We start from the raw sequence: 27,402 nt of genomic DNA, 5'->3' as shown, positions 1-27,402 counted from the left end.
CATACTGTTTTTATTTATTTACTTTTCTGCTCTTTTGCACACCAATATCTCTACCTGTACATGACCATCTGATCATTTATCACTCCAGTGTTAATCTGCAAAATTGTAACTATTCGTCTACCTCCTCATGCCTTTTGCACACATTGTATATAGACTCCCCCTTTGTTTTCTACTGTGTTATTGACTTGTTAATTGTTTATTCCATGTGTAACTCTGTGTTGTCTGCTCACACTGCTATGCTTTATCTTGGCCAGGTCGCAGTTGTAAATGAGAACTTGTTCTCAACTAGCCTACCTGGTTAAATAAAGGTTAAATAAAAACATTTAAAAAATCAAATTGCATTCTAAACTGAAGATCATGATTAGGTGATTATTGGAGTCAGGTGTGTTAGTTGGGACTGGGGGCAAATCTGTGACACCAAATCAGGCTCTCGAGGACTGGGGTTGCCCATCCCTGCTTTAAAACCTTACGGGGTCTGGTTACATTTAGCTGTATGGGCTGAACTGAATATAGCTCTGTTCTTCTCTCTTCTTGTACTGTGTGTTAGTACGTGTGTACAGTACTCACTCTGAGCATTGGTCCGTTCTGGAACACGTGTGGTTCGTCACACACCACACAGAACTCGTTCAGGACCGGAATCCTCTGCTCAGCATATTCCATGGTCTGTTGACAGAAGACATTATTAGAGGACATGATAAATGCTCATATAGATTTTATAACACGTATCAACTCATTCTACTTGTACACATTTGCTTGAAGTAAACGTTTACAAAACATATCATTGATAGAAGAAGAGCTCAGGTGAAATTCAGGGAGCATTTACCTGGACAAGGAAACCTCTGTCTTTTATTGGTATGGACTTGGCTCCATTGTTTGGCTGTAAAGGAAGAGAGGGAAGTTTGTTACCTGCCTGTGATCCAAAAAAGGTCAACAATCCCTGTTTCTAATGAAAAATCAAGATCAACCAATCATGAGAGGATGCCTTTCGGATCAACCAATCACCAGCAGCCTTACTGACCGGCGTTGGCGTAGCGAGCGAGGGGGCGAGGATCCCGATGAGCCCTGAGGTAAGAGAGAGCCGCCTCCCCTCGGACAGAGACACAGAGTCCTTGAAGATGTCCGCTGCTTTGCCCATCTTGGTACTGCTGGAGTAGGACCTGCAGTAACATGAAGGCATTGATGAGGCAGTACGACCTGAGGTAACATGGAGGCATTGATGAGGTAGTAGGACCTGAGGTAACATGGAGGCATTGATGAGGCAGTAGGACCTGCAGTAACATGGAGGCATTGATGAGGCAGTAGGACCTGAGGTAACATGGAGGCATTGATGAGGTAGTAGGACCTGCAGTAACATGGAGGCATTGATGAGGCAGTAGGACCTGAGGTAACATGGAGGCATTGATGAGGCAGTAGGACCTGCAGTAACATGGAGGCATTGATGAGGCAGTAGGGCCTGCAGTAACATGGAGGCATTGATGAGGCAGTAGGACCTGAGGTAACATGGAGGCATTGATGAGGCAGTAGGACCTGAGGTAACATGGAGGCATTGATGAGGCAGTAGGACCTACAGTAACATGGAGGCATTGATGAGGCAGTAGGACCTACAGTAACATGGAGGCATTGATGAGGCAGTAGGACCTACAGTAACATGGAGGCATTGATGAGGCAGTAGGACCTGCAGTAACATGGAGGCATTGATGAGGCAGTAGGGCCTGCAGTAACATGGAGGCATTGATGAGGCAGTAGGACCTGAGGTAACATGGAGGCATTGATGAGGCAGTAGGACCTGCAGTAACATGGAGGCATTGATGAGGCAGTAGGACCTGCAGTAACATGGAGGCATTGATGAGGCAGTAGGACCTGAGGTAACATGGAGGCATTGATGAGGTAGTAGGACCTGCAGTAACATGGAGGCATTGATGAGGCAGTAGGACCTGAGGTAACATGGAGGCATTGATGAGGCAGTAGGACCTGCAGTAACATGGAGGCATTGATGAGGCAGTAGGGCCTGCAGTAACATGGAGGCATTGATGAGGTAGTAGGACCTGAGGTAACATGGAGGCATTGATGAGGCAGTAGGACCTGCAGTAACATGCATTGATGAGGCAGTAGGACCTGCAACCACATGCATTCATGAGGCAGTAGGACCTGAGGTAACATAGAGGCATTGATGAGGCAGTAGGACCTGAGGTAACATAGAGGCATTGATGAGGCAGTAGGACCTGCAGTAACATGCATTCATGAGGCAGTAGGACCTGCAACCACATGCATTGATGAGGCAGTAGGACCTGCGGTAACATGCATTGATGAGGCAGTAGGACCTGCAACCACATGCATTGATGAGGCAGTAGGACCTGCAACCACATGCATTGATGAGGCAGTAGGACCTGCAGTAACATGCATTGATGAGGCAGTAGGACCTGCAGTAACATGCATTGATGAGGCAGTAGGACCTGCAGTAACATGTATTGATGAGGCAGTAGGACCTGCAGTAACATGCATTGATGAGGCAGTAGGACCTGCGGTAACATGAGTTGCTGCTTTTAGTGTTTGTTTTTGCCTATTTATGTATCATCTGGTGCCAACAATTGTTCCTTCCTTTGGGGATCAATAAAGTACTATGTTACGTTAATATGTTATCTTTGGGGATGTTACGTTAATATGTTATCATCTTACCTGCTGAGGAGGTGGTGGTGTTTCAGTCCATCCAGCTCCTCCGTCCTGATAGAACCAGAGCACGACCTACTGAGCAGCCTGTGGTGCTTTAAACCTCCCCCAAGACTACCTCCACCAAGACTACATCCACCAAGACTACCTCCTCCACCACCACTCGGGCCCAGCCCACCAACACCTCCCCCAAGACTACCTCCCTCAAGACTACCTCTTCCACCACCAACACCTCCCCCAAGACTACCTCCCCCAAGACCACCTCCTCCACCACCAACACCTCCCCCAAGACTACCTACACCCCCTCCCCCACCCCCTTCCACTCCCGCATGCTCACAGCGGGGGTCGCCGGAGCACGAGCGAGGCAGGAGCTTATGGGGAGCGGGTCGGAGGTCCTCTGGTTTGACCACAGCCATGCAGGGCCTGCCCAGGCGGTGGGGTTTGAAGGGCAGTGGTCCGGGCCCTCCTCCGTGGTCCATACGGGGGTCTCCGCTGGACAGGGAAAGGCCCAGGAGACGGTGGGTAGTCTTGGTCCCGGGGCCGCAGCCGTCCACCTCAACCTGCTGTTTGGCGGTGCTGGTGTAAGTCCGACTGAGAAGGCGGTGGGATTTAGAGACGCCATCTTGTTCTGGCTTCAGCTTTTTTTTGCTCTTGACACAGCCGGGAGGCGGGTAGCTGGGAGATCTGAAGACGAAGATAACTTTATTGTCCAAGATACACACATGATGGGAACGGAGAGAGTAAACCCAGGCTCAATTCTGCCTAACCAATCAGAGAGCAAAAGTGGAGATACTACCATATCATACCTATCTGATCCTTTCAGATACAGTAAGTGCCTATGTGGTAAGGAACAAGAAATGTCTGTAGTTTAATTACAGTGACAGACAGGTTCAAATTGATAATTATGTTAGACGTAAAATGTCAGTGTTATGATGTTTCTCTGACCTGCGGAGGGTCGAGAAGATGTGGAGGGGAGATTTGCCCTTCTTGTCACCCTTGTTTTTGTTGCGAGAGCAGTTGAGTTTCTCTTTACTTTGGAGTTTCCACTGCTGGGTGACAAACGTCTGCATTATCCTGAAGAGAGAGGGGGGGGAATAAAGGATATAACATCTACATTATCGTTGTAAGAGAGAAGAAACAAACGTGTTATCCAATGAAGGGATCCACAATCCAACAGATTCGGGCTAATTCCCTTCAAAGAAAGACATTTCCTTGTCTACACTAATTTCAACTACTAACTGAATCTAGTTGTATAAAAAATGAAAACCCCATAGGGTTGGATTGACACACCAGTGCGTCAATCTAAGTTACATAACAAAACAATACCCATACAAATCCATACATTTAAGAGATATGTTGTTGTTGTTGTTTTTTTGTTGCATTGGATGCGTCTCAATCCACCGGTTTCGCACTTCCGCCTCTGCTGTGAAATATTGCCACCTACACTGCCATCAGAATGTATTCAGACCCCTTCCCCTTGTGTTGTTAAGTTACAGCCGTATTCTAAAATCTATCTTCACACAATACCCCATAATGACAAAGCGAAAACAGTTTTTGGGGGGGAAAAATGTGCTAATTTATAAATAAAAAAATTTAAAAAACAGAAATACCTTATTTACATAAGTATTCAGACCCTTTGCTATGAGAATATAATTGAGCTCAGGTGCATCCCTGTTTCCATTCTTCTTCCTTGAGATGTTCCTATAACTTGATTGGAGTCCACCTGTGGTAAATTCAATTGATTCAAACACGATTTAGACATACATGTCTATATGAGGTCCTACAGTTGACCGTGCATGTCAGAGCAAAAACCAAGCCATGAGGTCAAAGAGCACCGAGACAGGATTGTATCGAGGCACAGATCTAGGGAAGGGTACCGAAACATTTGCGGCATTGTAGGTCCCCAAGAACACAGTGGCCTCCATCATTATTAAATGGAAGAAGTTTGGAACCACCAAGACTCTTCCTAGTGCTGACTGCCCAGCCAAATTGAGAAATCAGGGGAGAAGGACCTTGGTCTGGGAGGTGACCAAGAACACGATGATCACTGACAGAGCTCTAGAGTTCCTCTGTGGAGATGGGAGATCCTTCCAGAAGGACAACCACCTGTGCAGCACTCCACCAATCAGGGCTTTATAGTAGTGGCCAGACGGAAGCCACTCCTCAGTAAAACGCACATGACAGCCCGCTTGGAGTTTGCCAAAAGGCACCTAAACTCTCAGACCATGAGAAACAAGACTCTCTGGTCTGATGAAACCAAGATTGAAGTCTTTGGCCTGAATGCAAAGCATGACATCTGGTGGAAACCTATCCCTACGGTGAAGCATGGTGGTGGCAGAATCATGCGGTGGGGATGTTTTTCAGCGGCAGGGACTGGGAGATTAGTCAGGATCGAGGGAAAGATGAACGGAGAAAAGTACAGAGAGATCCTTGATGAAAACCTGCTCCAGAGTGCCTAAGACCTCAGACTGGGGTGAAGGTTCACCTTCCAAGAGGACAACCACCCTAAGCACACAGCCAAGACAATGCAGGAGTAGCTTCTGGACAAGTCTCTGAATGTCCTTGAGTGGCCCAGCCAGAGCCTGGACTTGAACCTGATCGAACATCTCTGGAGAGACCTGAAAATAGTTGTGCAGCAACGCTCCCCATCCAACCTGACAGAGCTTGAGAGGATCTGCAGAGAAGAATGGAAAACACTCCCCAAATACAGGTGTGCCAAGCTTGTAGCGCCACACCCAAGAAGCCTCAAGGCTGTAATCACTGCCAAAGGTGCTTCAACAAATTACTGAGTAAATGGTCTTGTATATTTATGGAAATGTGATATCAGTTTTGTATTTTTTTTAAATAAATTTGCAACAAAAAAAATTGGTCATTATGGGGTATTGCTTGTAGATTGAGGAAAAACTAAATTTTATAAATTTTAGAATAAGGCTGTAACGTAAGAAAATGTGGAAAAAGTCAAGGGGTCTGAATACTTTTCTGAATGCATTGTACTTTATATATTTATTTATGACAGACACTTCTAAACCTGGTTGCTTATCATACATTTTTTGACCTTCATTTCTTGCTATATATGAATGCATTTCTATGGGCTAGTAGTAAAGTTTCAGCACCTACTGATTCAAGGGGTTCTTTATATCTTCTACATTGTAGAATAATAGTGAAGACAATCAAAACTATGAAATTCCACATATAGAATCATGCAGTAACCAAAACAAGTGTTAAACAAATCAAAAATATATTTTAATATTTGAGATTCTTCAAAGTAGCCACCATTTGCCTTGATGACAGTTTTGCACACTCTTGACATTCTCTCAAGCAGCTTCATGAAGAATGCTTTTCCAACAGTCTTGAAGGAGTTCCCATATAATATTATGCTGAGCACTTGTTGGCTGCTTTTCCTTAACGCTGTGGTCCAACTATTCCCAAACCATCTCAAATGGGTTGAGGTTGGGGGATTGTGGAGGCCAGGTTCTCTGATGCAGCACTCCATCACTCTCCTTCTTGGTTAAATAGCCCTTACACAGCCTGGAGGTGTGTTTTGGGTCATTGTCCTGTTGACAAACAAACCAGACAGGGTGGCGTATCGCTGCAGAATGCTGTGGTAGCCATGCTGATTAAGCGTGCCTTGAATTCTAAATAAATCACTGACAGTTTCACCAAAGCACAGCACCCCCACACTATCACACCTCCTCTTCCATGCTTCACGGTGAGAACCACACACGTGGAGATCATTTGTTCACCTACTCTGCGTCTCACAAAGACAAGGCAGTTGGAATCAAAAAAAGACACATTTGGACTCATCAGACCAAAGGACAGATTTCCACCAGTCTAAGGTCCATTGCTCGTGTTTCTTGGCCCAAGCAAGTCTTCTTATTGGTGTCCTTTAGTAGTGATTTCTTAGTAGAATTTTGACCATAAAGGCCTGATTCACGCAGTCTCCTCTGAACAGTTGATGTTGAGATGTGTCTGTTACTTGAACTCTGGGAAGCATTTATTTGGGCTGCAATCTGAGGTGCAGGCAACTCTAATGAACTTATCCTTATCCTCTGGGTCTTCCTTTCCTGTGGCGGTCCTCATGAGTGCCAGTTTCATCACAGCGCTTGATGGTTTTTGTGACTGCACTCAAAGAAACTTTCAAAGTTCTTGAAATGTTCTGTATTGACTGACCTTCATGTCTTAAAGTAATGATGGACTGTCGTTTCTCTTTGCTTATTTGAGCTGTTCCTGCCATAATATGGACTTGGTCTTTTAGCAAATAGGGATATCTTCTGTATACCACCCGTACCTTGTCACAACACAACTGATTGGAAAGAAATTCCACAACTTTTAACAAAGCACACCTGTTAATTGATATGCATTCCAGGGGACTACCTCATGAAGCTGGTTGAGAGAATGCCAAGCTGTCATCAAGGCCAAGGGAGGCTACTTTGAAGAATCTCACATTGAAAAATATATTTTGATTTATTTAACACTTTTTTGGTTACTACTTGATTCCATATGTGTTATACAATGTAGAATATAGAAAAACCCTTGAATGAGTAGGTGTGTCCAAACTTTTGACTGCTACTGTATATTTATATTTTTATATACCTAAAGTGTCAAATAGCCAAGTGATACATAGATACATAGTATGCCCATTTTAAAACAATTCCATATGTCCGATTATAACCCCCCCCTCTCTCTCAACTAAATAATTAAGTAATTGTATCTATTAATTGAGAGATTTAAATGCCTGCAAACAATTCCACTGAACTCTCTAGGTGTTGAAAGGGCAGAACCATCTGTCACTTACTTCTTCATCTGATGTCCCAGTCCAAACCGGTCTTTAGTCGACACCTGGAATACATCCACCGTGGGGACTGGTCCATTCAGGTACTGTGTCAGAGAGCAGTGAAGACGCACGATCACCGGTTCCCTGCGGATCACGTCCCACGCCAGGGCTATTTCCTCCTGACGACCAAAACAAAATCAGAAACATCTTTTCTTTTTAACATAGTGTTGTTTGGCTTTGATTGCAAGACCAGGCTAAACGTCAGTATAGAGACAAAGTAGAGTCGCAATTCAACGGCTCAGACACAAGAGGTATGTGGCAGGGTCTACAGTCAATCACGGACTACAGGAAGAAATTCAGCCCAGTCACGGACCAGGATGTCTTGCTCCCAGGCAGACTAAATAACTTTTTTGCCCGCTTTGAGGACAATACAGTGCCACTGACACGGCCAGCTACCAAAACCTGCAGACTCTCCTTCACTGCAGCCGAAGTGAGTAAGACATTTAAACGTGTTAACCCTCGCAAGGCTGTAGGCCCAGACGGCATCCCCGGCCGCGTCCTCAGAGCATGCGCAGACCAGCTGGCCGGTGTGTTTACGGACATATTCAATCAATCCCTATACCAGTCTGCTGTTCCCACATGCTTCAAGAGGGCCACCATTGTTCCTGTTCCCAAGAAAGCTAAGGTAACTGAGCTAAACGACCACGTAGCACTCACTTTCGTCATCATTAAGTGCTTTGAGAGACTAGTCAAGGACCATATCCATATCACCTGACACCCTAGACCCACTCCAATTTGCTTACCGCCCAAATAGGTCCACAGACGACGCAATCTCAACCACACTGCACACTGCCCTAACCCATCTGGACAAGAGGAATACCTATGTGAGAATGCTGTTCATCGACTACAGCTCAGCATTTAACACCATAGTACCCTCCAAACTCGTCACCAAGCTCGAGACCCTGGGTCTCGACCCCGCCCTGTGTAACTGGGTACTGGACTTCCTGACGGGCCGCCCCCAGGTGGTGAGGGTAGGTAACAACATCTCCACCCTGCTGATCCTCAACACTGGGGCCCCACAAGGGTGCGTTCTGAGCCCTCTCCTGTACTCCCTGTTCACCCACGACTGCGTGGCCATGCACACCTCCAACTCAATCATCAAGTTTGCGGACGACACTACAGTGGTAGGCTTGATTACCAACAACGACGAGACAGCCTACAGGGAGGTGAGGGCCCTCGGAGTCTGGTGTCAGGAAAATAACCTCACACGCAACGTCAACAAAACAAAGGAGATGGTCGTGGACTTCAGGAAACAGCAGAGGGAACACCCCCCTATCCACATCAATGGGACAGTAGTGGAGAGGGTAGTAAGTTTTAAGTTCCTCGGCGTACACATCACGGACAAACTGAATTGGTCCACCCACACAGACAGCGTGGTGAAGAAGGCGCAGCGGCGCCTGTCCAACCTCAGCACTCACAAACTTCTACAGATGCACAATCGAGAGCATCCTGTCGGGCTGTATCACCGCCTGGTACTGCAACTGCTCCGCCCACAACCGTAAGGCTCTCCAGAGGGTAGTGAGGTCGGCATAACGCATCACCGGGGGAAAACTACCTGCCCTCCAGGACACCTACACCACCCGATGTCACAGGAAGGCCATAAAGATCATCAAGGACAAAACCACCCGAGCCACTGCCTGTTCACCCCGCTATCATCAGAAGGCACCAGGTGCATCAAAGCTGGGACCGAGAGACTGAAAAACAGCTTCTATCTCAAGGCCATCAGACTGTTAAACAGCCACCACTAACATTGAGTGGCTGCTGCCAACACACTGACTCAACTCCAGCCACTTTAATAATGGAAATTGATGGAAATTGATGAAAAAGATATCACTAGCCACTTTAAACAATGCTACTTAATATAATGTTTACATACCCTACTAGAGGTCGACCGATTATGATTTTTTTCAACGCCGATACCGATTAATCGGCCAATTTTTTTATTTTTATATTTGTAATAATGACAATTACAACAATACTGAATTAACACTCATTGTTTACTTAGTATAAAACATCAATAAAATCAATTTAGCCTCAAATAAATAAAGAAAATAAATGATGAAACATGTTCAATTTGGTTTAAATAATGCAAAAACAAAGTGTTGGAGAAGAAAGTAAAAGTGCAATATGTGCCATGTAAGAATGCCAACGTTTCAGTTCCTTGCTCAGAACATATGAAAGTTGGTGGTTCCTTTTAACATGAGTCTTCAATATTCCCAGGTAAGAGGTTTTAGGTTGTAGTTAATTATACTATTTATAGGACTATTTCTCTCTATACCATTTCTATTTCATAGACCTTTGACTATTGGATGTTCTTATAGGCACTATAGTATTGCCAGTGTAACATTATAGCTTCCGTCCCCCTCCTCGCCCCTACCTGGGCTCGAACCAGGAAAACATTGACAACAGCCACACTCGAAGCATCGTTACCCATCGCTCCACAAAAGCCGCGGCCCTTGAAGCGCAAGGGGAATAACTACTCCAAATCTAAAAGCGAGTGACGTTTGAAACAGTATTAGCGCGCAACTAGCTAGCCATTTCACATTGGTTACACCAGCCATTAGGCTGATAAGCTTGAAGTCATAAACAGCGCTGTGCTTGTGAAGAGCTGCTGGCAAAATGCACGAAAGTGCTGTTTGAATGAATGATTACGAGCCTGCTGGTGCTCAGTCAGACTGCTCTATCAAATCAGACTTAGTTATAACATAATAACACACAGAAATACGAGCCTTAGGTCATTAATATGGTCAAATCCGGAAACTATAATTTAGAAAACAAAATGTTTATTCTTTCAGTGAAATACGGAACCGTTCGGTATTTTATCTAACGGGTGGCATCCATCAGTCTAAATATTCCTGTTACATTGTACAACCTTCAATGTTATGTCATAATTACGTAAAATTCTGGCAAATTAGTTCGCAATGAGCCAGGCAGCCCAAACTGTTGCATATACCCTGACTCTGTGTGCAATGAACGCAAGAGAAATGACACAATTCCACCTGGTTAATATTGCTAAACTGGATCAGTAGTTATAACTACTGATTATGATTGATTGTTTTTTATAAGATAAGTTTAATGCTAGCTAGCAATTTACCTTGGCTTCTACTGCATTCGCGTAACAGGCAGGCTACTAGTGGAGTGCAATGGTTAGAGCGTTGGACTAGTTAACTGTGGGGTTGCAAGACTGGATCCCCTGAGCTGACAAGGTACAAATCTGTCGTTCTGCCCCTGAACAAGGTAGTTAACCCACTGTTCCTAGACCAGTTAACCCACTGTTCCTAGACCAGTTAACCCCACTGTTCCTAGACCAGTTAACCCACTGTTCCTAGACCAGTTAACTCACTGTTCCTAGACCAGTTAACCCCACTGTTCCTAGACCAGTTAACCCACTGTTCCTAGACCCACTGTTCCTAAGTTAACCCACTGTTCCTAGACCAGTTAACCCACTGTTCCTAGACCAGTTAACCCCACTGTTCCTAGGCCGTCATTGAAAATAAGAATGTGTTCTTAACTGATTTGCCTAGTTAAATAAGAGGTATAAAAAATCAAATAAAAATTAAATGCTAAATAAAAAAATAATCGGAAGTCGACGCCCAAAAATACCGATTTCTGATTGTTATGAAAACTTGAAATCGGCCCAAATTAAATCGGCCATTCCGATTAATCGGTTGACCTCTATACCCAACATTACTCATCTCATATGTATATACTGTACTCTACATCATCTACTGCATCTGTATGTAATACATGTATCACTAGCCACTTTAAACTATGTTATCTAAATGGTACAGACCTACAAGGTTGACATGGGGTCAATACATTAAACCATGTTATCTAAATGGTACAGACCTACAAGGTTAACATGGGGTCAATACATTAAACCATGTTATCTAAATGGTACAGACCTACAAGGTTAACATGGGGTCAATACATTAAACCATGTTATCTAAATGGTACAGACCTACAAGGTTAACATGGGGTCAATACATTAAACCATGTTATCTAAATGGTACAGACCTACAAGGTTAACATGGGGTCAATACATTAAACCATGTTATCTAAATGGTACAGACCTACAAGGTTAACATGGGGTCAATAAATTAAACCATGTTATTTTAGGGTGTAGACATGCGGTCAATCCACTTGTGTGCCTGAATTATATTTCTTCAATTTTTCAAAATGGTCAAATAAATTTGAAATGCGTTAAGCTCATCAGATCGAAACGACAACATGAAAGGATTGGTGGGTAATACTATAATACTTACATCTAGGAAACTGGCGTCGATGTGGAGATCAATGTCCACATCGTCGATGGCACCGTATTCCCTACGACAGGTTAGGAAGATGAACACATTTCAAAGACACCTTCAGTCAGAGTCAACATGCATATTGTTGAAAACATGGGAGATTTCCGCATTGTCTCCTGGCTACTTTGATATCTCAACATAGAAATGCCACACAAAGAGGCTGATCGAGAGCTTCTTTGCGTCTTGAAAACATGTTTGAAGTCGTATATCAGCATTACAATGAAAATGCATTATTTCAGCACAGCTACCCTTTCATATCTTATTCTCCACATAGAATGGTGCACTACGCACGAGCGCGCACACACACACACACACACACACACACACACACACCCCACACGCCCCCCTGGAAGACCAGCTCTCTACTCTGTGATGAGTCATCCAGTAGGCCCTGCCATATACCACCAACCACACTGACTCACCCCCCACCCCCTCCCCATTCCACAGGGATGCTGGCCCATGTTGACTCCAATGCATTCCACAGTTGTGTCACGTTGGCCAGAAGTCCCTGACCAAAGGCCCTTCTCCCCCGCTCACTCAGTTTGGCTGGGCAGCGCTAGGAAGAGTCTTGGTGGTTCAAATCGTCCCATTTAAGAATGGGAACCTTCAATGCTGCAGACATTTTATGGTACCCTTCTCCAGCTCTGTGCCTCAACACAATCCTGTCTCGGAGCTCTACGGACAATTCCTTCAACCTCATGGCTTGGTGTTTGCTCTGATATGCACTGTCAACTGTGGGACCTTATATAGACAGATATGTGCCTTTCCAAATCTAGTACAATTAATTGAATTTACCACAGATGGATTCCAATCAAGTTGTAGAAACATCTCAAGGATGATCAATGGAAACAGGATGCGCCTGAACTCAATTTCGAGTCTCATGGGAAAAGGTATTTGTTTTAAATGTTGTATAAACTTGCACAAAAAAAAATGAACGTATATTTGCTTTGTCATCATGGGGTAGTGCATAGATCAAATTAGGATTTTTCATTTATTTAATCAATTTTAGATTAAGGCTGTAACGTCACAAAATGTGGAAGTCAGAGGTCTGACTACTTCCCGAATGTCCTGTATATTATTATTACCTGAGAGATACTGTGTGGTGTCCCTGTATATTATTATTACCTGAGAGATACTGTGTGGTGTCCCTGTATATTATTATTACCTGAGAGATACTGTGTGGTGTCCCTGTATATTATTATTACCTGAGAGATACTGCGTGGTGTCCCTGTATATTATTATTACCTGAGAGATACTGCGTGGTGTCCCTGTATATTATTATTACCTGAGAGATACTGCGTGGTGTCCCTGTATATTATTATTACCTGAGAGATACTGCGTGGTGTCCCTGTATATTATTATTACCTGAGAGATACTGCGTGGTGTCCCTGTATATTATTATTACCTGAGAGATACTGCGTGGTGTCCCTGTATATTATTATTACCTGAGAGATACTGCGTGGTGTCCCTGTATATTATTATTACCTGAGAGATACTGCGTGGTGTCCCTGTATATTATTATTACCTGAGAGATACTGCGTGGTGTCCCTGTATATTATTATTACCTGAGAGATACTGCGTGGTGTCCCTGTAAATTATTATTACCTGAGAGATACTGTGTGGTGTCCCTGTATATTATTATTACCTGAGAGATACTGCGTGGTGTCCCTGTATATTATTATTACCTGAGAGATACTGTGTGGTGTCCCTGTATATTATTATTACCTGAGAGATACTGTGTGGTGTCCCTGTATATTATTATTACCTGAGAGATACTGCGTGGTGTCCCTGTATATTATTATTACCTGAGAGATACTGCGTGGTGTCCCTGTATATTATTATTACCTGAGAGATACTGCGTGGTGTCCATGTATATTATTATTACCTGAGAGATACTGCGTGGTGTCCCTGTATATTATTATTACCTCAGAGATACTGCGTGGTGTCCCTGTATATTATTATTACCTGAGCGATACTGCGTGGTGTCCCTGTATATTATTATTACCTGAGAGATACTGCGTGGTGTCCCTGTATATTATTATTACCTGAGAGATACTGCGTGGTGTCCCTGTATATTATTATTACCTGAGAGATACTGCGTGGTGTCCCTGTATATTATTATTACCTGAGAGATACTGCGTGGTGTCCCTGTATATTATTATTACCTGAGAGATACTGCGTGGTGTCCCTGTATATTATTATTACCTGAGAGATACTGCGTGGTGTCCCTGTATATTATTATTACCTGAGAGATACTGCGTGGTGTCCCTGTATATTATTATTACCTGAGAGATACTGTGTGGTGTCCCTGTATATTATTATTACCTGAGAGATACTGCGTGGTGTCCCTGTATATTATTATTACCTGAGAGATACTGCGTGGTGTCCCTGTATATTATTATTACCTGAGAGATACTGCGTGGTGTCCCTGTATATTATTATTACCTGAGAGATACTGCGTGGTGTCCCTGTATATTATTATTACCTGAGAGATACTGCGTGGTGTCCCTGTATATTATTATTACCTGAGAGATACTGCGTGGTGTCCCTGTATATTATTATTACCTGAGAGATACTGCGTGGTGTCCCTGTATATTATTATTACCTGAGAGATACTGCGTGGTGTCCCTGTATATTATTATTACCTGAGAGATACTGCGTGGTGTCCCTGTATATTATTATTACCTGAGAGATACTGCGTGGTGTCCCTGTATATTATTATTACCTGAGAGATACTGCGCGGTGTCCCTGTATATTATTATTACCTGAGAGATACTGCGTGGTGTCCCTGTATATTATTATTACCTGAGAGATACTGCGTGGTGTCCCTGTATATTATTATTACCTGAGAGATACTGCGTGGTGTCCCTGTATATTATTATTACCTGAGAGATACTGCGTGGTGTCCCTGTATATTATTATTACCTGAGAGATACTGTGTGGTGTCCCTGTATATTATTATTACCTGAGAGATACTGCGTGGTGTCCCTGTATATTATTATTACCTGAGAGATACTGTGTGGTGTCCCTGTATATTACTATTACCTGAGAGATACTGCGTGGTGTCCCTGTATATTATTATTACCTGAGAGATACTGCGTGGTGTCCCTGTATATTATTATTACCTGAGAGATACTGCATGGTGTCCCTGTATATTATTATTACCTGAGAGATACTGCGTGGTGTCCCTGTATATTATTATTACCTGAGAGATACTGCGTGGTGTCCCTGTATATTATTATTACCTGAGAGATACTGCGTGGTGTCCCTGTATATTATTATTACCTGAGAGATACTGCGTGGTGTCCCTGTATATTATTATTACCTTAGAGATACTGCGTGGTGTCCCTGTATATTATTATTACCTGAGAGATACTGCGTGGTGTCCCTGTATATTATTATTACCTGAGAGATACTGCGTGGTGTCCGTACATCTCCCGGACCGCAGCCAGGTCCACCTCCAACTGGGGGTGCTTGTGGAGCTCGCCATCAGAGTTCACCTATCAGAGAGAGACGTCAGTAAATCAATGAAACGTGTTTTAAAGTCGTCGTCCGTCCCCCCCAACCCATCAGCAGTGTAGTCAAACCTCTTCACAGTAACTTAGACCCCAGAGAGCAAAGAGAATCACAGTGAACAGCAAACATCTCCCTAGAAGGACGATACCTAGAAAGGACCCGGACTCCGAGGGGAGACCTAAAAGGCTTTTAAAAAAATGTTACATTTAAGTGCGGTCCTTTGCCCTCCCCTCCACTAAAATGTAATGATTGGACAGATTTCTAAAGAGACCCAAAACACGACCAATCAGCTGCTAAGGACATTTTGTGCTTTTGTCTGGCAAGATCAACCTACAGCAGAACAATAATCAGTTTGTGGGATGTGTTTGACAACCTACAGTATTGTCAAACTGTAGAAAACTGATTGAATCAATGTTGTTTCCACGTTATTTCAACAACTAAACTCAATGTGATGATGTTGAATCAACGTGGAAAAAACTGATTGTATTTGTAAAAAGTCAAATCAATGTAAAGGAAATGGTATATATTTTTTTCACTTAACTTTTAATATATATAATAATATATATTATAATATTATATTTCTTTGTGAATTTCACCTTGAATTCAACCAAAATTGTATCAAAACTAGACGTTGAAATCTGTGCCAAGTGGGTATGCTTTCATCTTTAATCTGAACGCTCCAAATACTCGTGGAGAACAAAAACGTTTCACTGAGCAGGACTGTCTTTGTCCCATGTAGCACCCTATTCCCTATGTAGTGCACTACATTTGACTAGAATAGTAAAAACGAGGGCACTACATAGGGATAAGGATAACATTTGGGAGACAAACTGTATAAACAACCAGCTAACTCAATGTGTCATCTCCTGTTCTATTTCATTGGCCGGTTCAATTTCTGGGAGGAGCTAAATTAAATCCAATATATTCACTGGAATATCAACAAACAAATTCTCCCTAGAGCTGTCCAGTCACATTAAACATGAAGTCCCCTAGAGCTGTCCAGACACATTAAACATTTAGTCTCCTAGAGCTGTCCAGACACATTAAACATGAAGTCTCCTAGAGCTGTCCAGTCACATTAAACATTTAGTCTCCTAGAGCTGTCCAGTCACATTAAACATTTAGTCTCCTAGAGCTGTCCAGTCACATTAAACATTTAGTCTCCTAGAGCTGTCCAGTCACATTAAACATTTAGTCCCTAGAGCTGTCCAGACACATTAAACATTTAGTCCCCTAGAGCTGTCCAGTCACATTAAACATTTAGTCCCTAGAGCTGTCCAGTCACATTAAACATTTAGTCTCCTAGAGCTGTCCAGTCACATTAAACATTTAGTCTCCTAGAGCTGTCCAGACACATTAAACATTTAGTCCCCTAGAGCTGTCCAGACACATTAAACATTTAGTCCCCTAGAACTGTCCAGTCACATTAAACATGAAGTCTCCTAGAGCTGTCCAGTCACATTAAATATTTAGTCTCCTACAGCTGTCCAGACACATTAAACATTTAGTCTCCTAGAGCTGTCCAGACACATTAAACATGAAGTCTCCTAGAGCTGTCCAGTCACATTAAACATTTAGTCTCCTAGAGCTGTCCAGACACATTAAACATGAAGTCTCCTAGAGCTGTCCAGACACATTAAACATGAAGTCTCCTAGAGCTGTCCAGTCACATTAAACATTTAGTCTCCTAGAGCTGTCCAGACACATTAAACATTTAGTCTCCTAGAGCTGTCCAGTCACATTAAACATTTAGTCTCCTAGAGCTGTCCAGACACATTAAACATTTAGTCCCTAGAGCTGTCCAGTCACATTAAACATTTAGTCTCCTAGAGCTGTCCAGTCACATTAAACATTTAGTCTCCTAGAGCTGTCCAGACACATTAAACATTTAGTCCCCTAGAGCTGTCCAGACACATTAAACATTTAGTCCCCTAGAACTGTCCAGTCACATTAAACATGAAGTCTCCTAGAGCTGTCCAGTCACATTAAATATGAAGTCTCCTACAGCTGTCCAGACACATTAAACATTTAGTCTCCTAGAGCTGTCCAGACACATTAAACATGAAGTCTCCTAGAGCTGTCCAGTCACATTAAACATTTAGTCTCCTAGAGCTGTCCAGACACATTAAACATGAAGTCTCCTAGAGCTGTCCAGACACATTAAACATGAAGTCTCCTAGAGCTGTCCAGTCACATTAAACATGTAGTCTCCTAGAGCTGTCCAGACACATTAAACATTTAGTCTCCTAGAGCTGTCCAGACACATTAAACATGAAGTCTCCTAGAGCTGTCCAGTCACATTAAACATTTAGTCTGCTAGAGCTGTCCAGTCACATTAAACATTTAGTCTCCTAGAGCTGTCCAGTCACATTAAACATTTAGTCTCCTAGAGCTGTCCAGTCACATTAAACATGAAGTCTCCTAGAGCTGTCCAGTCACATTAAACATGAAGTCCCCTAGAGCTGTCCAGACACATTAAACATGAAGTCTCCTAGAGCTGTCCAGTCACATTAAACATGAAGTCTCCTAGAGCTGTCCAGTCACATTAAACATGAAGTCTCCTAGAGCTGTCCAGTCACATTAAACATGAAGTCCCCTAGAGCTGTCCAGACACATTAAACATTTAGTCTCCTAGAGCTGTCCAGACACATTAAACATGAAGTCTCCTAGAGCTGTCCAGTCACATTAAACATGAAGTCTCCTAGAGCTGTCCAGACACATTAAACATGAAGTCTCCTAGAGCTGTCCAGACACATTAAACATGAAGTCTCCTAGAGCTGTCCAGACACATTAAACATTTAGTCTCCTAGAGCTGTCCAGACACATTAAACATGAATTCTCCCTAGAGCTGTCCAGACACATTAAACATGAATTCTCCCTAGAGCTGTCCAGACACATTAAACATGAAGTCTCCTAGAGCTGTCCAGTCACATTAAACATGAAGTCTCCTAGAGCTGTCCAGACACATTAAACATGAAGTCTCCTAGAGCTGTCCAGACACATTAAACATGAAGTCCCCTAGAGCTGTCCAGTCACATTAAGTCTCCTAGAGCTGTCCAGTCACATTAAACATGAAGTCTCCAAGAGCTGTCCAGACACATTAAACATGAAGTCTCCTAGAGCTGTCCAGTCACATTTAGTCTCCTAGAGCTGTCCAGTCACATTAAGTCCCCTAGAGCTGTCCAGACACATTAAGTCTCCTAGAGCTGTCCAGACACATTTAAGACAATAGTGGAGTTAATGTGTCATAATTATTTGCTTTAAAACTAGGGGTGTGTCAAGTACTCGGACAAATCGAGTATCATAACGGATATTGAGAATTTTCCCGAAATACAATTATGACAAGTATTTTTAGTAATTATGAGTGCCAGCACACATCTCTCTTTCACTCAATCAGTATGAAGCACTGTGTTCTCTCAACAACTATTGGCTAGTTCTTCTGTCTGTAAAGAAACAGGGCGGGGGTGTCAGTTGAGCCTGCTGTCCCAATTGGCTTAGAACAAGCCACTCCTCCTCTGCTCTCATTTCCCCGGACAGACAACAGACTGTTTTGGTCACTGTCTCAGGACACAAGTCTCTCCTTCTCCAAACATCATGTATGAATCAGAATCCTTAGCTAGGTCATTTTTTGTTCAAATCGAGTTACTTCCTGTCAACTGAGTCCATATGGTTGTTTTGGTCTGTCTACTTGGCGTTGTTCAGCAGGACTACTTTGTCTTTCTGTATACTTATTCCATTCCTGACCACATCTGTCATTATGTAAATCGGTAAATAGCCCACCCAATTTACCTACCTCATCCCCATACTGTTTATATTTATTTACTTTTCTGCTCTTTTGCACACCATTATCTCTACCTGTACATGACCATCTGATCATTTATCACTCCAGTGTTAATCTGCTAAATTGTAATTATTCGCCTACCTCCTCATGCCTTTTGCACACAATGTATATAGACTCTTTTTTTTCTACTGTTTTTATTGACTTGTTTATTGTTTACTCCATGTGTAACTCTGTGTTGTTGTCTGTTCACACTGCTATGCTTTATCTTGGCCAGGTCGCAGTTGTAAATGATAACTTTGTTCTCAACTAGCCTACCTGGTTAAATAAAGGTGTTCTCAACTGGCCTACCTGGTTAAATAAAGGTGTTCTCAACTGGCCTACCTGGTTAAATAAAGGTGTTCTCAACTGGCCTACCTGGTTAAATAAAGGTGTTCTCAACTGGCCTACCTGGTTAAATAAAGGTGTTCTCAACTGGCCTAACTGGTTAAATAAAGGTGTTCTCAACTGGCCTACCTGGTTAAATAAAGATGTTCTCAACTGGCCTACCTGGTTAAATAAAGGTGTTCTCAACTGGCTGACCTGGTTAAATAAAGGTGTTCTCAACTAGCCTACCTGGTTAAATAAAGGTGTTCTCAACTGGCCTACCTGGTTAAATAAAGGTGTTCTCAACTGGCCTACCTGGTTAAATAAAGGTGGAATAAAAAAATACAAATAAAATGTAGTGATCCAAGCCCATGCTTGCTATTATTATTTCTACTGGCCCAGGCATGTTGACCGAGCGACATGTCATTACAAAATAAAAATGATTATTTTGATTGTACAAATGTTGTGGCGTAAGTCTCAGCAGAGTATCACATTTACATTAGTATTGAGAACATTTACTCAGTACTTTGTTGAAGCACCTTTGGCAGCGATTACAGCCTCGAGTCTTCTTGGATATGATGTTACAAGCTTGGCACCACTGTATTTGGTGACTTTTGGCCAACTCCAAGCAGGCTGTCATTTGCCTTTTACTGAAGAGTGGCTTCCTACTGGCCACTCTACCATAAAGGCCTGATTGGTGGAGTGCTGCAGAGATGGTTGTCCTTCACGAAAGGTTCTCCCATCTCCACAGAGGAAATCTGGAGCTCTGTCAGAGTGAATATCAGGTTCTTGGTCACCTCCCTGACCAAGGCCCTTCTCCCCCGATTGCTCAGTTTGGCCAGACGGCCAGCTCTAGGAAGAGTCTTCCACAGATCTGTGCCTCGACACAATACTGTCTCGGAGCTGTCTACGGACTATTCCTTCGACCTCATGTCTTGTTTTTTTTTGTTGCTCTGACATGCACTGTGCTTTTCCAAATCATGTCCGATCAATTGAATTTACCAAAGGTGGACTCTAATCAAGTTGTAAAAAACATACGATTACTGGTATGATGAGATCAGCACACCCCTATTTAAACCATTGGTTATGTTATTGATAAAGAAAACAATAACTACAGTAAACCTACTGACATCAAGTCAACATTATCTAGGCCTACAACCATTAATAGATTTTAAGCTAGCCCGAGGCTAGTACTTTTCAGACCAGGCTAGTAGAAAACATAACATTTTGACACTGGCAAGTGACATTTTTGCCTTTTCAAATATCGTATGGCATATTTTGTACATGGGCTAGTAAAATAAATGGTGGTCGACTGGCTAGAGCCCAAAATCCCTGCCTTCTCCCCACACTACATAATCAAAGATCTAAAGAATATTAATCATCACAGGTATATGAAACAAGGTCCTACGAACTCTGTAATTGTTTATGACAACTTCAACATGATGTAAATTAAAAACCCACGAGTCTAGGAGGAGTGTTTTATCTAGAAGCTTTTAAAGAATAGCCAATAGGGCCCATACATAATGTGTTGCTGACGTGACACGTTTCCCAAAGCCTCACCACAGGGCGCACGCACACACACACACACACACACACTACCCATCAGAGGAAGACGGCCATATTACGGTGCCTGACTTTGGGAAGAGGCATTTAATTCTAAAGCCTGTCACGCGAAACAATTTGGATGCAATTTATGTTGCAGATGCACACTCCCAAGTGACATGCTGATACACGAAGCAATTCAAACAAAATGTAAATTGCAAGCAACATCCAATTCTATCATACATCACATGATTTCATAAATGATTTGTTTAGCCAAATGTTTGGTAATTGTAACCGCATCGAGACACAAAATGCGGATTGTACAATTTAGATAGCTAGCCGAAAATGTTGCCCATTTGCAAAACGATGTTTTACCAAGCTAGTAAGCTAAGCTAGCTAGCTGTAGTCATGTTGGAACAATGTCAGTTGAAAATGGACAGAGTGAAAAGGTCTGGTTTCACTTTTAAAATGACACATTTATTGACTGCCAGACCATATACATAAACCACGACTAGCCATGCGGCCTAGGATTTTTTTTATTTATACATTTCCCATTTGACATGTCTCTTTTCGTCCTGCTTTGCGGCAGCACCGACACCTGTGTTGGCATGACAACTGGGTCGGAGTTCAGAACGGAACGATATGACGTGTCATGTGAACTTTTTTCTGCTCACTGATTGGACATTGCATACAGACAATTGAGTGAAATAGGATTTATATCGCTGGCGATGCAATGCAACTAATTTGCGGGGGAAATTGTTTGAGGGTGACACATGGAGCAACCCAGAAGCAAGCAACATAAATGTAGTCCAGATTGCTTCGTGACCGTCGGGAGGCATCAATCACAATCTTTAAAACAGACTCGCTACTCTCACAGAAACGGACTAATCACTCAAACAAACTTCAGAAACTGTCGCTTTGTCACAAGAGGCCGAAACAAAGTTCACCAATCAACAGTTAGGAGGAGAAGGAAGGAAAGAGACGATGAGAGAGAGCGAGAGGGAGAGGCAGCCGTCGCTCATCAGAAGAGCGGTATATTTCCATACGGAAAGTCACTGACGACAGAAACGTCCCAATACGGTGAATGAGGAATGAGCCTCGGGTCTCTTTCTGAGTGAGCGGAATGAAAATATAAACGAGCGTTATATACTTGATGAGTCTAGGACCACTTTAGGGAAATCTGCCATGGACTCAGGTGGAGAAGCCAGGGGAGGTCTGGACCTTTGATTTCTGCCTTCTCCTTAGTCTCTCACTCGATATAAGGAGTTCTACTTACTGCCACTGTAGCTACGGGGGTGGTTTCCTGGACACAGATTAAGCCTTGACCCGGACTAAGAAAAAACAACATTCTCCAAAGTGCTTTTTAGTCCAGGACTAAGCTTAATTTGTGTCTGGGGAAACCTGCCCTAAGAAATCTACTGCCTCTGTAGCTAAGAGAGGGCTAAACACTGGCGATCTAATGGTTTGATAAGTTATAGCAGTTGTTATGGAGGAGATGAGGCTTGATGCTTACCTGACCTCCATAGTAAAACTCATCAGAGTCAGCATCCCCCTCAGAGTCCTCTTCTATGGCATAGTGGCACTGGGGGAAGTTAGACATGTTATTACACACTATTACACCGTTACTACACCCGTTATTAACTGTTATGGCTGGGGGGCAGTATTGAGTAGCTTGGATGAATAAGGTGCCTAAAGTAAACGGCCTGCTCCTCAGTCTCAGTTTCTAATATATGCATTGTCTTAGTAGTATTGGATAGAAAACACTCTAAATTTTCCAAAACTGTTTGAATGATGTCTGAGTATAACAGAACTCATATTGGCAGGCAGAATCCTGAGTTGAAATCAAAACAGGAAGTCAGAAATCTGAGCTTTGTATGTATTCACCAGAGTCCCCAATGAAATCCCCTTGAGATATGAATGATGTTGCACTGCCTAGGGGTTCCACTAGATGTCAACCATCAATATAAATTATAATGAGACTTCTATGGTGTTGCGGGAGTGAATGAGTCAGGTGTCTGGCAGTCAGCCATTTTCTGATCATGTTTATTCCTCATGGTAGTCCCTTGCGTTCCATTGCTCACGAAGACAAGGAGTACTCCGGTTGGAACTTTATTGAAGCTATATGATAAAAACATCCTAATGATTGATTCTGTACTTAGTTTGAAATGTTTCTTCGACCGGTAATATAACTTTTTGAAGCTTTTGTCCGATATAACGCTGACCAGAATTAGCGTTCGGATATGTATACCCATACGCGTTAACAAAAGAAGGTATTTGGACATAAATAACGGACATTTTCGAACAAAACAAACATTTATTGTGGGCCTGGAACTCCTGGAGTGCTTTCTTATGTAGATCAAAGGTAAGGGAATATTTATCATGTAATTTCTTGTTTATGTTGACACCATCTTTGCGGCTGTGTTGTTTTTACTTCTGAGCGCCGTCTCAGATTATTGCATGGGTTTCTTTTTCCAGTAAAGTTTTTTTGAAATCTGACACAGCGGTTGCATTAAGGAGAGGTATATCTATAATTCCATGTGTATAACTTGTATTATCATCTACATTTATGATGAGTATTTCTGTTGAATGATGTGGTTATGCAAAATCACTGGATGTTTTTGGAACTAGTGAATCTAACGTCCCAATGTAAACTCAGATTTTCTGATATAAATATGAACTTTATCAAACAAAACATGCATGTTTTGTGTAACATGAAGTCCTATAAGTGTCATCTGATGAAGATCATCAAAGGTTAGTGATTAATTTTATCTCTATTTGTGCTTTTTCTCTCTCTCTCTTTGGCTGGTAAAATTGGCTGTGTATTTTAGTGAGTTGTTGGTGACCTAACATAATCGTTTGTGGTGCTTTCCCCGTAAATCCTATTTGAAATCGGACACTGTGGTGGGATTAACAACAAGACTACCTTGAAAACTATATAAAATACATGTATGTCTGAGGAATTTAAATATGAGATTTCTGTTCTTTTGAATATGGCGCACTGCACTATCCCTGGTTGTTGTTATATCTCTCCCGGTAACGGGATCTCAGCCATAAGAAGTTTAAACACTATTACACCATTACTACACCCATTATTACAGTTACTACACCTGTTACTACACACTATTAGTTACTACACCCATTATTACACACTATTACACATTTACTACACCTGTTACTACACACTATTAGTTACTACACCCATTATTACAGTTACTACACTTGTTACTACACACTATTAGTTACTACACCCATAATTACAGTTACTACACCTGTTACTAAACACTTAGTTACTACACCCATTATTACAGTTACTACACCCGTTACTACACACTATTAGTTACTACACCCATTATTACACATTTACTACACGTTACTACACACTATTACGGTGTTACTCCACCCATTATTACAGTTACTACACACTATCATTACACCACTATACTATTACACCACTATACTATTACACCACTAAACAATTACACCACTAAACAATTACACCACTATATTATTACACCACTAAACAATTACACCACTATATTATTACACCACTAAACAATTACACCACTAAACAATTACACCACTATAATATTACACCACTATAATATTACACCACTATTACACCACTATTAAACCACTATAAAATTACCACACTATAATATTACACCACTATACTATTACACCACTATAACACCACTACACTATTACACCACTATAGTATTACACCATTATAATATTACACCACTACACTATTACACCACTACACTATTACACCACTATAATATTACACCACTACACTATTACACCACTATAATATTACACCATATTAATATTACACCACTATACAATTACTCCACTATTACACCACTATACTATTACACCACTACACTATTACACCACTATACTATTACACCACTACACCACTATTAAACCACTACACTATTAAACCACTACACTATTACACCACTACACTATTACACCACTATTACACCACTACACTATTACACCACTATAATATTACACCACTATAATATTACACCGCTACACTATTACACCATTATACTATTACACCACTATACTATTACCCCACTACACTATTACACCACTATACTATTACACCACTACATTATTACACCACTCCACTATTACACCACTGCACTATTACAACACTATTACACCACTACACTATTACACCACTATAATATTACACCAATATAATATTACACCACTATAATATTACACCATTACACTATTACACCACTATAATATTACACCACTATAATATTACACCACTATTACACCACTATACTATTACACCACTATACTATTACACCGCTATTACACCACTATACTATTACACCACTACACTATTACACCACTATTACACCACTATAATATTACACCGCTATTACACCGCTACACTATTACACCATTATACTATTACACCCCTACACTATTACACCCCTACACTATTACACCACTACACTATTACACCACTACACTATTACACCACTACACTATTACACCACTATACTATTACACCACTATTACACCACTACACTATTACACCACTATACTATTACACCACTATAATATTACACCACTACACTATTACACCACTATAATATTACACCACTATAATATTACACCACTACACTATTACACCACTATAATATTACACCACTATTACACCACTATAATATTACACCACTACGCCACTACACTATTACACCACTATACTATTACACCACTATAATATTACACCACTACACTATTACACCACTATACTATTACACCACTACACTATTACACCACTATACTATACTATTAAACCACTATACTATTACACCACTATAGTATTACACCATTATAATATTACACCACTACACTATTACACCACTATACTATTACACCACTACACTATTACACCACTACACTATTACACCACTATAATATTACACCACTACACTATTACACCACTATAATATTACACCACTACACTATTACACCACTATAATATTACACCACTATACTATTACACCACTATAGTATTACACCATTATAATATTACACCACTACACTATTACACCACTACACTATTACACCACTATAATATTACACCACTACACTATTACACCACTATAATATTACACCACTACACTATTACACCACTATAATATTACACCACTACACTATTACACCACTATACTATTACACCACTATAACACCACTACACTATTACACCACTACACTATTAACACCACTATACTATTACACCACTATAATATTACACCACTATTACACCACTATACTATACTATTAAACCACTATACTATTACACCACTATAATATTACACCACTATTACACCACTATATTACACCATTATTACACCACTATTACAATTCCACCACTATTACAATTCCACCACTACACACATTGCTACACATTACACACTAATAGTCATTACATACTACCATACAGTTAACATTTACACACTAAACAGTTATACCCATTATTACATACTATTCAAATTATTAAATAATACTATACAGTTATACATATGGCATACTATTATAGTTATTACATAATACTATATAGTTATACATTACATACTATTATACCTGTTATTACATACTAGTTCACACTGAAAAAGTTCTCTATAAACTTGATATTAAATAGCTGACGTTATAATGCTTAATGACTTGCTAGGAGCATGTATGAGCTTTTATAATGTCTTATTAATCAGTGATGTACATCTCACCTGATTCTTGTCTATCTGATGTTTGGACTTGATGGACAGGCAGCAGTTGGCGTCATTATTGACCCTAATCTCTGTTTACAAAACACACACAAGAACAAAACAATACACAGTTAGCCAGGACGTCTGTTCATCTAAGTATCTGCAATACCAACAAACAGTCTGATAAACAGAGATACGACAGCAGAGTGACTACAGAGTCTGATAAACAGAGATACGACAGCAGAGTGACTACACAGTCTGATAAACAGAGATACGACAGGTTAGTGACTACAGACAGTCTGATAAACAGAGATACGACAGCAGAGTGACTACAGACAGCAGAGTGACTACAGACAGTCTGATAAACAGAGATGACAGCAGAGTGACTACGGACAGTCTAATAAACAGAGATACGACAGCAGAGTGACTACAGACAGTCTGATAAACAGAGATACGACAGGTTAGTGACTACAGACAGTCTGATAAACAGAGATACGACAGCAGAGTGACTACGACAGCAGAGTGACTACAGACAGCAGAGTGACTATAGACAGTCTGATAAACAGAGATACGACAGCAGAGAGACTACGACAGCAGAGTGACTACGGACAGTCTAATAAACAGAGATACGACAGCAGAGTGACTACGACAGCA

General features: G+C 41.6%; 1 protein-coding gene across 5 annotated transcripts in view; it reads right to left on the bottom strand.

The window, feature by feature from the left end:
- The window catches only part of LOC112236548 (protein mono-ADP-ribosyltransferase PARP8), a 96,493-nt gene that overhangs the window by 33,204 nt on the left and 35,887 nt on the right, over nucleotides 1-27,402 (bottom strand). For 4 of the 5 annotated variants that reach the window (XR_006084774.1, XM_042331222.1, XM_042331221.1 and 1 more), the window contains exons 5-15: nucleotides 26,770-26,840; nucleotides 22,524-22,592; nucleotides 15,214-15,308; nucleotides 11,767-11,827; nucleotides 7,463-7,620; nucleotides 3,613-3,741; nucleotides 3,474-3,503; nucleotides 2,677-3,351; nucleotides 1,019-1,157; nucleotides 824-877; nucleotides 568-663 (exon numbers count right to left, since the gene is read on the bottom strand). Coding sequence is in view for 4 of the 5 variants with exons in the window: in XM_042331222.1 (XP_042187156.1) it covers nucleotides 568-663; nucleotides 824-877; nucleotides 1,019-1,157; nucleotides 2,677-3,351; nucleotides 3,474-3,503; nucleotides 3,613-3,741; nucleotides 7,463-7,620; nucleotides 11,767-11,827; nucleotides 15,214-15,308; nucleotides 22,524-22,592; nucleotides 26,770-26,840 (1,577 nt within the window). In the remaining variant the exon portion in view is untranslated. The remainder of the gene's footprint in view (nucleotides 1-567; nucleotides 664-823; nucleotides 878-1,018; nucleotides 1,158-2,676; nucleotides 3,352-3,473; nucleotides 3,504-3,612; nucleotides 3,742-7,462; nucleotides 7,621-11,766; nucleotides 11,828-15,213; nucleotides 15,309-22,523; nucleotides 22,593-26,769; nucleotides 26,841-27,402) is intronic. The other variant, XM_042331220.1, reaches the window with a different exon arrangement.

The sequence above is a fragment of the Oncorhynchus tshawytscha genome, linkage group LG12 (genome assembly GCF_018296145.1).
Source record: "Oncorhynchus tshawytscha isolate Ot180627B linkage group LG12, Otsh_v2.0, whole genome shotgun sequence".
Taxonomy (NCBI): domain Eukaryota; kingdom Metazoa; phylum Chordata; class Actinopteri; order Salmoniformes; family Salmonidae; genus Oncorhynchus; species Oncorhynchus tshawytscha.
This window is presented reverse-complemented; position numbering and strand designations above follow the sequence as displayed.